We start from the raw sequence: 10,819 nt of genomic DNA on the forward strand, positions 1-10,819 counted from the left end.
TTATTGGATATTTCAAACTTTTTTAACAAATCAAAAACTGAAAAATTGGGCGTGCAAAATTATTCAGCCCCTTTACTTTCAGTGCAGCAAACTCTCTCCAGAAGTTCAGTGAGGATCTCTGAATGATCCAATATTGACCTAAATGACTAATGATGATAAATACAATCCACCTGTGTGTAATCAAGTCTCCGTATAAATGCACCTGCACTGTGATAGTCTCAGAGGTCCGTTAAAAGTGCAGAGAACATCATGAAGAACAAGGAACACACCAGGCAGGTCCGAGATACTGTTGTGAAGAAGTTTAAAGCCGGATTTGGATACAAAAAGATTTCCCAAGCTTTAAACATCCCAAGGAGCACTGTGCAAGCGATAATATTGAAATGGGAGGAGTATCAGACCACTGCAAATCTACCAAGACCTGGCCGTCCCTCTCATACAAGGAGAAGACTGATCAGAGATGCAGCCAAGAGGCCCATGATCACTCTGGATGAACTGCAGAGATCTACAGCTGAGGTGGGAGACTCTGTCCATAGGACAACAATCAGTCGAATATTGCACAAATCTGGCCTTTATGGAAGAGTGGCAAGAAGAAAGCCATTTCTTAAATATATCCATAAAAAGTGCAGTTTAAAGTTTGCCACAAGCCACCTGGGAGACACACCAAACATGTGGAAGAAGGTGCTCTGGTCAGATGAAACCAAAATTGAACTTTTTGGCAACAATGCAAAACGTTATGTTTGGCGTAAAAGCAACACAGCTCATCACCCTGAACACACCATCCCCACTGTCAAACATGGTGGTGGCAGCATCATGGTTTGGGCCTGCTTTTCTTCAGCAGGGACAGGGAAGATGGTTAAAATTGATGGGAAGATGGATGGAGCCAAATACAGGACCATTCTGGAAGAAAACCTGATGGAGTCTGCAAAAGACCTGAGACTGGGACGGAGATTTGTCTTCCAACAAGACAATGAACCAAAACATAAAGCAACATCTACAATGGAATGGTTCAAAAATAAACATATCCAGGTGTTAGAATGGCCCAGTCAAAGTCCAGACCTGAATCCAATCGAGAATCTGTGGAAAGAACTGAAAACTGCTGTTCACAAATGCTCTCCATCCAACCTCACTGAGCTCGAGCTGTTTTGCAAGGAGGAATGGGAAAAAATTTCAGTCTCTCGATGTGCAAAACTGATAGAGACATACCCCAAGCGACTTACAGCTGTAATCGCAGCAAAAGGTGGCGCTACAAAGTATTAACTTAAGGGGGCTGAATAATTTTGCACGCCCAATTTTTCAGTTTTTGATTTGTTAAAAAAGTTTGAAATATCCAATAAATGTCGTTCCACTTCATGATTGTGTCCCACTTGTTGTTGATTCTTCACAAAAAAATACAGTTTTATATCTTTATGTTTGAAGTCTGAAATGTGGCAAAAGGTCACAAAGTTCAAGGGGGCCGAATACTTTCGCAAGGCACTGTAGACCCTCCCTGTTTTTTGTTAGTTTTCCGTTTGGCGTCTAATGAACATAACCCATGGCTATAGGTAGTGTGTAAACAGTTTGTGGCGCTAAAAATCAACAGCCAGATACTACAAAGATGGATGTCCCATCTATCTTAGTTTTAGACCGACAGCAAACACGAGAGCCCGAAGTCATTTGAAAAGATATGTGAAAAATGAAGCCTTACCTGTGGAACTTTAGGGTAAAGTTCTTGTAGTCACTGCCGAAAGGCGCTCGAGGGACTGACAGAGGGTTAACTCCCACACAATCTAGTAGCAGGACAGAGAGAGAGAGAGAGAGAAGTTAGTCATTTCAGGGGCTGTCAATATTTTTCCTTACAGAAATAGAATTCCACTGAAATAGAATGACCATTACACTGATATAAATGTATGTTCTAGTAATTATTTATCTATGGTTATTCTGTTCTGGTGATCATGTCAAGAGTCAAAGGGCAGGCCACTTCAAGGGTAGGCCATTTCAATACCAGGTGGTTTCCATTGCTCAATGTGTTTCCCCTTTAGTCAGTAGTATTGTCCCAAGTGTCAGCTCATATAAGGAAGTGGGGCTTCCTACTACTTTCCCATGGTTGGGGTCGGGGAACAATACAGTACTTACTTACACAAAACAAATGACACAGTTACGATGAATTGTTACTGAAAAGAGGCCGTGGTACTGGAAAGAAGCAGCTTAGCAACTCTTTGGGTAGTCCCCATTGTTACAGTAAATTAAATAACTTAACTTCAGGCTAGACAAGGCTAAGGCATGAAGCAATGGTCAATCCACCAAACTTGGCCCTGGAAAGCCACAAGGCGTGCAGGATTTAGTTCAAATCTGACACAAAAAACGAATCCTTTTTCAAACAAGTCAACTAATCATCAAAAGCATGTTGGAACAGAACTACATTTAAGCTGAGTCCCAAATGGCACCAGATTCTCACTCCATCGGGTGCCATTTGGGAAGCACGAAACACTGTAGCTCTAGTACCAGGGTTGGTGACCTCTGGCATTGGCATAATGCAAGAAAGTAGATCTATGTACCTGTGATAACACGAGGGTCAATGTTGAAGGTGTCATTGGCGGGATCGATGCTGCCCTTCTTGTAGTACTGCTGGCAGAGAGAGAGGGCACTCCCGTTCACCCCGACCCCATAGACGTACGCATAGCGTCCCACCGTGGTCTCTGGTAGCACCACATACTGTGAGGGAGGAGGAAGGGTGCGAGGATGGAGAATAAGGCCCTGATCTAATATTTTTAAATAATTCATCCCTCTTTCCGCCCTAATTTGAGGTCATCACTGATCTGTATGCGGATTCGTGGACGATTTAGTGAACGTTTCCACACCACCGCTTTCACCAATCAAACTCGCTGAGATCTGTGATTACTTCAAATGATGCAGGAAGGAACGGATACATTCTAAATATTCAAACAGGGCCTAAAGAGTTGGAGACTTTTAGGATGAAAGTTGAGGATGGAATTATGAAGGGGACGAGATGGGGTCCTTCTTTTGCGCTGCATGGACATGTTTCCATCTCAGTCTGTATGCCGGGTCGTGTTCATTAGGCACCGAATGAAAAGATTTCCGGAAACTCTAATTAACATTTTCCTTTAAAAAAAAGGGGAAAAAAAGTCCTTTGCATGCGCTAATGAACATGACCCGGGTGTCGTTAGTGACTGTTACCTGGTCTACGGCGTAGAAGATGTGTTCGTAGACGTCGCTCTGTGTGTACACGGCCAACGTGTCGTCGGGGCCCTCGTCATAGTCCTTCAGGAAGATGTGCTTAAAGGACATGGTGTTCTCCTCCTTGAACGTCACCACCATCTGGTTGCTGAGGCCAAACAACACCAGCTGATGGAGGGAGGGAGGGAAGTAGGGGTTCAGGTGTTTTATTGAAGGGAAGTGACCGTTCAACAATTATAACGTAACCCTTTTTGATCTTAGGGACATTTTAGAAGCTATTGTTGTAAAGACTGTCGGTCCATATTTCAAAACGTCAGATGCACAGACATCCTATTCACCAATAGGAACGGTGCATATGAATCAAATCAAATTTTATTTGTCACATACACATGGTTAGCAGATGTTAATGCGAGTGTAGCGAAATGCTTGGAAACAAGGTGTCAGTTGTTATGGACTTCAGGATTGTTGGTCCTGCCATAAAACCTGATCTTTGCCATGAGGGCGTTTAGCATGTACTGTTCATACACTCAAAGTGCACATGAAACTAAATGTGTGTAGTTACCTGCACGGTGACAATGACAATCTTGAGCAGCTGCAGGCCCAGTTTGAAGGGCTTGCGGCCCTTGGCGTGGAACTTGTCACAGGGGCTCATGAAGAAGTACTTGAACTTCCTGCGCAGGGCCTCCTCTTCCTGCTCCGCCCCCAGCCAACCCCCCGCCGTCGCAGTGGGCAACCGGGGGTTGCCATGGCTGTCTCTGTGGTGAACGTGCTCGCCGCTGCTGTCGCTGGAGCCGTAGCCGTGAGGAGACACAGAGGAAACCAGGCTGTCCTTCTCTGAGAGAAGATAGACAGCGAGGGAAGAAAAAGGAAGGAAAAAAACCACATTAGCAGCGCTAGAAGGATAGTGAGAGTGACTAATACGAACAGTCAGGCCTATCAAAGAATGTGGAGTGGATAACTGAGCTAAACACCAATGTAATCTGCAATAGCGCACCGCAACGGCACTCCATATTAGTGCTATTTCCTTTGTGAGCACCAACACCAACAGTACACTGATGAATAGGCTACGTGTCGTAATGTTACCCTTCAGTGAGCGACGGCTCTCGTACTAGTTCGGGCAGCTTTCATTAATTACATTTCCTAATCTCCCTCGCCGCATATAGTCATCCATCATCACGTCTCTATCTCGTAAAACCCTGGGAGGTGGCACAGGCCAGCGTATCAAAACAACACCCAGATCAGATGCTCTGAGCTGGACCGGGCGAGACAGACAGCCTCCCTGGAGGAAGAGATGTGGGTGACTGGTGTGCTATAGCTGGCGGCTCTGCCTCTCAGAAACACACCCCTGGAGATGGCTGGAAGACACAGAAAGACTCCAGGGATGGCCGGGCTACTGCTACAACACCCGTCTGACTTGGTAGTCACTTGATGAAGGAGCAGAGCTTTGAGGTGCGATGCTACACATTTGGATTGTCGTCGTCGTCGTCGATAACATAAACCATAAAGGTGTAGTAAAAACCTAAATCACTGCACCTTCAGTGGAGAGACCGCTGGTGAAAGCTGAATTCATCCTCTGAGTCACCCAAACAAACTTGTGACAATAACAGACTTGGAAGGGAAATGTGGACCATAAGGTTAGTGGGCAAAAGAGCTAGTTCAGCAGTAATGGAAGAAAAGGAAGTGGAACTTGAAATGAACTGCTGTCATGAATTGGGTCACCTCACCTCTGGTAAAACAGAACTCGAAGACCAGACAGAAGAACCACAATCTGGTCTGACGGACGTAGAAGAGAGAATCACTGATGTGGGTGTGTGTAGGATTGTGTGAGGCAACGGTGATGTCTCAATGTTTACCTATAGAAAGCCATCCACAATAATCACCTGCATATCTAACAATCTTTAGTTCGTCCAAGTGAATGAGAGAAGCCTATCTAGCGGGGAGTGACCTAACTACAATATATCGACTTGCACACACAGAACCTTGCAAGGTCACAAACACTCACAGACATGACAGCAGTTGCGTGACTCTCCCTGTCAAAAACCATTCAGACTTGTGTTGAAAGAATTTCACTATGTAACATTTCGTGCCAGCAATAGTAGCCCGAGCCAAGAAATGGACAGATCTTGATGGGGCATTTCGGCCATCAAGGCCGATAGCAATCGTCAAAACAAAAGAGCAGACGATGAGGGCTTGTTGCTGAACCGCACTAAGAGATAAGAGTCAATCAAATGTAATAAATCAGCTGAAAAATCCTGCTCTTCCGGTTCAGGGCAGTCAATGGTGTGTTAGAGAAGGCTTAATAGACAACTCTGCACCTTGTCCGTCAGTCATAGTCAGCACTGTGACCATCAGTCTGCCAGCATCTCTGTATCGCTACAATGGATCAGCAGCTATCAGTCTGCACTGGGCCACCCAGGGAGAGCAGGCTACACTATGCAACCTCACTGGAACCAGTAAACAAGCAAAGCTGCTCCTCGTCTCTGTCAACTCTTAACTCTGGGTGGTCTCTTGGACTCTATTTCCTGTTTCCTGTTTCTATTTCCTCCTGTGGTGAGAGGACATGGTTATGAGGTGGACTTTTTGTTATTGTTATTATTTAACTTTAAACTGTTTCTCATTCTCAAAATGCACATCAGTCGATTAAAATCGTTGATTTACTTGCACGTTATAGAACGCTACATTGTAGCTGGTCCAGTCAGATAACCTGGCACGTTAGCCCTATGCTAGCCTCACCAGCTGACAGTGATTATTTCCTGTAACAAATTCTGCATCAGCCTATAAAAGATCTTAGATTTTATATCCACCAACCAATGGCATTTGTAAAAAAATATATATTAAAGAAACATGTCAACCCTGGACACTAGAGGGATATTTTAAACCTATAAATTCAAGGTTCACTTTTGTTAAATTGGTGTGTAACAATGTTGTGTGCCAATATTGCATTGATGCATCTTTAACTAGGCTACTAATACTAACATTAGACAAAATGTTCATGTTTTCGCATATGAGACAAAATCCAGTTTTTGCTAATCTGTTTCACACACATCCATGTGCTTTAATGGAAAAAAGATAAATGAAGTCCTTACACATGTAAGTTTATCATACATCGTTAAAAAAATAAATCATGTACCTTTATTACCATTGCTTCCATGTGGCACACACTGCTAAAGCGGTTGACTCGAAATCAATAGTGCACTTTCACCGTGGGTTCGAGCCCTCCTCCTGTCCCCGACTAAAAAATATATATATATATTGGTTGACCAAGAATAATCTGTTCTTTTGACCAATCGATTGGTTGAAATATTTTAACATGTGTTTTTCCATATATTTGAATAAAATCAACTTTATGTACACTACTGAGCTTGTATGATGCTTTAAGCACTGCATTTAAAAATGAAAACACACAAATTACTAAAGAGGGAGCCAGAGATCAATATAGCCTAACCAGAAGAAGAAAAAAACTGTTCCTGTCTCCCCTCCTCCCGCTGCTGCTGGCCTTCACAGATTCCGCCATTATGCTCCTGAAGTTGCTGGTAATAGGCTACACCAGTGGTCAGCAACCTTTTCCATTTGGAGTGCCAAGTTATGATTTTCATATGCACTTTTTTGTGGAACAGTCTAATTTCATCTATAATAAAGTCTAATAAAGTCTCATATCTCAATGTCATGTGGTTAATCAAAATTTGAAACGAAGGGCCTCCCGGGTGGCGCAGTGGTCTAAAAGCACTAGCTGTGCCACCAGAGACTCTGGGTTCATGCCCAGGCTCTGTCGCAGCTGGCCACGACTGTGAGGTCCATGGGGCGATGCACAATTGGCCTAGCGTCGCCTGGGTTAGGGAGGGTTTGGCCGGTAGGGATATCCCTATATCTCATCATGTACTAGCAACTCCTGTGGCCGGCCGGGTGCAGTGGAAACAGGTGCAGTGCACACTGTTTCCGGTGTTTCCTCCGACACATTGGCACATCTCGACCTTCGTCTTTCCCGAGCCCGTACAGGAGTTGTAGCGATGAGACAAGACAGTAACTACTAACAATTGGATGCCACGAAATTGGGGAGAGAAAAAGGGGGTGAAAGAAGAAAAAAATTCAAATTAAAATAATACAAATCTAAAAGTAACTTAAATTGCCATTGCCAATATGTAAAAATAAAGCCAAGAAGAACTTGGTCCAGCCCAAAGTGTATATTCTGGGTCCTCAGAGTTTCCTGCCAGTGAGCTCCAAACAGACAGACACAGCTGTTGGCTATTTTGCTAATTTTCCCCCTTTCATGTTGAGTGGTAGGCTAATCGAAAGGGAGAGATTTTTCAAATAGGCTACGTTGAGGAACTATTGTCATTCTCAATGGATGTAAAAACAGACTTTGTTTACTTGCTGTTTGAGGCAAAGAAAACTTTGAGAAGCCTCACAGTGACGGCGAGTAAAGACAAACAGAATTGACTACTCGTAAATGGAATGAAATAAACCAAAACTTTCTCACAAGTGTAGCATAGGTTGTGCTCTCTGCAAACAAAGAGTCCACTACGAGAATGACAACGGTAAGACTGTAATAATAATAATAATAATAATATATTGAATGCATTAACAGAAATGACCATAACCAAACAAACATTGTAGATTAGAAACTATGGGAATGAATGGTAAATGTACTACTGGTGATACTGGTGTGCCATCCCCGCATTGGATTAGTCCACTCAGACTGGCTTGAATCAGACATGTGTCTCTTGTGCCATAATTTGTTTGTATATATTTGCCACTGCTCGACAACAACAAAAATCACGGTCGACCAAACAATCGACCAGTCGACTAAATGGGGTCAGCCTAAACAGTAATGCATAGAAAACGCTGTACATGTAAGTGTAGCCTACATAAGAAATTACACTACAGTGTATTCGGAAAGTATTCAGACCCCTTGACTTTGTCCACATTTTGTTACGTTACAGCCTAATTCTACAATGGATGTAATAGTTTTTCCCCCTCATCAATCTACACACAATACCCCACTACGACAAAGCAAAAGCAGGTTTTCAGATTTTTTTTATCACGAACAACTACGTCAGCGATTTTAATTGGCTGATGCCGATTATGAGACAGAGAAACAGTTTTAATTGGCTGATGCCGATTATGAGACGGAGAAACAGTTTTAATTGAAACTGTTTCTAATGCTCGCAAGTGTGGCCCCACAGTGTGCACTTGTGGTGAATAATTTCATCCTAATATGTATGAGATCACACATGAAGTGCTGCAAACAATGAGTCAAAGGTATACTACGGCATGAGAAAACAAATGCTTGATAACTGCTTGACTGCTTACAAGACCATTTCTAACCGGCTGACCCAGACACAGTTAAGTGCAGAAATGAAAGCCTGTGTCCACGGTCATATGGGCACCGTAGACTAGGACGCGTGAGAGGAGGTTAAGAAACTGGGTGGTGGGAGGTTATCACAGTGTATGATAGATGGATAACCTATCACTCCAGTATTAATGGTAAATTGTCCTTATTTTCACCTCTATGGCCTATTTATTGCCTACCTCCCTACTCTTCTACATTCTACATTGCACACACTGTACATCGTTTTTTTAAACTTTTGTGTTATTGAGTCTACATTTGTTTATGCGTAACTCTGTTGTTGTTGTTTTTGTCGCACTGCTATGCTTTATCTTGGCCAGGTCGCAGCTGTAAATGAGAACTTGTTCTCAACTGGCCCACCTGGTTAAATAAAGGTGGAAAAAAATAAAATCATACAAATAAAAAAACCTGCGTCAGTCTGGTTTAAAATGTAGCAGACATGCTATGGTGGTGGGAGGGAGCAAGAGTAGCCAGAGTCTTTGGGTTCCAACACTCTAGGACTTTAACGGAATCCTTGGGACGTCCAACTAATCATTTAAAACGGTTGGGGTAGGGGTTTGTGTTTAGGGTAGGGACGTCCCAGGGATTCCAGATAGCACTAACCCTGGAATTTAGGAATAATTGTTTAAATCAAGACTCATGAGCATTGAAGTACAACATTGACTGCAATGGTGGGATAGAATAGAACAATTTTAAGGCTACAATTTTCCTTGCTGAAAGTGGCCATCAGGTATAATTTCCTACCCCAGACTTGACAAGTGTAAACTGTTATTGGCAAATTCTGTCAGCATCAGGTCAACATAAAGCAAACTATCTTTGCCTATTCAATCTAGAATGTCTGTAGGGGAGAATCAGGTATGTTAACGAAAGGGTAAGTTGAGCCACCCCTTGTTTCTAGGAAACCATACACACAATGTATAATTTGACCAAATATTTAGAGAAGAGGTTTTCGTGATGCTTGCAAAAGCAGATCATTTTAAAATGGTTCTATACATAATTTGGGGTCTCTGTAAGCGTCAATATGAGGCCCTAAACCTAGCATGAAAGAGCATCCTTGTAGTTGTGTTTGCCTTGGGGTAAGTTGAGCCAATGGCAAGTTAGGCAAATTGAAGTGTTTTCTTCCCAGGCGTAACACAACACATTAAAATCCCTAGCAACAGCGATCACATGATTAAAAAACAAAACATCGTGGGGATAACGGACTAGAGGGTGGATGGTTTTGTACATATTTATGCAATAACGCTTCTTCCAGTCAGTGTTTGGAAACATTGTAACAAAACAGTGTTGATGCTGCTGCCTCATACAATGTTACTGTGTTACACAATGTTACTCTGTTATACAATGTTACTGTGTTATACAATGTTATTGTCTATGTTACTGTGTTATACGATGTTACTAATGCATTTATTCACGATTAATCACCATTGGTTTTGCACCTAGAATGAGATGTATGTTTTATGGAGATGATTGGCAAGACATGACAGCCCACACTGTAGAGCTACGTTACACAACAATCATAATATACACAGGGCCCCTCCTTTCAATGGAAGACATGCAACAATGTAACAAACCACTTAAAACACACAAAGTTACATGTCAGAAAAGTATTGAAACTCAACATACCTGAACGGGCGCTGCCGTGGTTGCAATTGCCGCTTGCTGTAGCCATGTAAACGTTTTGAAACTATAAATAAATATGCGACATAAAATCTGAACTGTCTCAGAATAAATAAGGCAAATAAAAGCGGTTATAAAACGTGAGTATATTGTTGCCGTGAAATTAACTGTCTGAAAAGATAGCCATGAGGACGACGTTTTTCTGTGTTCTGCAATTACAGTATAGGTTCAGCATCGGGACAAGACATAACTCGCTTCCTTAGACGAGATCACATGACTCATGTGCCATCATGTGACTGCACAAAGTGGCGTTTGTTCTCATCTATTTCAATTCAATTCAAAGGGCTTTATTGGCATTGGAAACATGTGTTTACAGTGGCAAAGCAAGTGAAATAGATAATAAACAAAAGTGAAATAAACGATAAAAAATGAAAAGTAAACATTACACTTACAAAAGTTCCAAAATAATAAGGACATTTCAAATGTCACATTATGTATATACACAGTGTTGTAACGATGTGCAAATAGTTCAAGTGCAAAAGGGGAAATAAATAAACATAAATATGGGTTGTATTTACAATGGTCTTTCTTCTTCACCGGTTGCCCTTTTCTTGTGGCAACAGGTCACAAATCTTGCTGCAGTGATGGCACCCTGTGGTATTTCACCCAATAGATATGGGA

The 10,819-nt window shown here is 42.3% G+C and overlaps 1 protein-coding gene across 1 annotated transcript in view; it reads right to left on the minus strand.

Annotated features, from left to right (window-relative positions):
• The window catches only part of LOC139370474 (mucolipin-1-like), an 18,355-nt gene extending 7,960 nt beyond the window's left edge, over positions 1–10,395 (minus strand). Inside the window, exons 1-5 of the mRNA XM_071109972.1 lie at positions 10,145–10,395; positions 3,737–4,008; positions 3,175–3,342; positions 2,535–2,691; positions 1,685–1,766 (exon numbers count right to left, since the gene is read on the minus strand). Of these exons, the coding sequence (XP_070966073.1) occupies positions 1,685–1,766; positions 2,535–2,691; positions 3,175–3,342; positions 3,737–4,008; positions 10,145–10,190 (725 nt within the window). The 5' untranslated portion in view covers positions 10,191–10,395. The remainder of the gene's footprint in view (positions 1–1,684; positions 1,767–2,534; positions 2,692–3,174; positions 3,343–3,736; positions 4,009–10,144) is intronic.
• Between the last annotated feature and the right edge of the window lie 424 nt (positions 10,396–10,819).

This window comes from Oncorhynchus clarkii, chromosome 17 (genome assembly GCF_045791955.1).
Source record: "Oncorhynchus clarkii lewisi isolate Uvic-CL-2024 chromosome 17, UVic_Ocla_1.0, whole genome shotgun sequence".
NCBI lineage: Eukaryota > Metazoa > Chordata > Actinopteri > Salmoniformes > Salmonidae > Oncorhynchus > Oncorhynchus clarkii.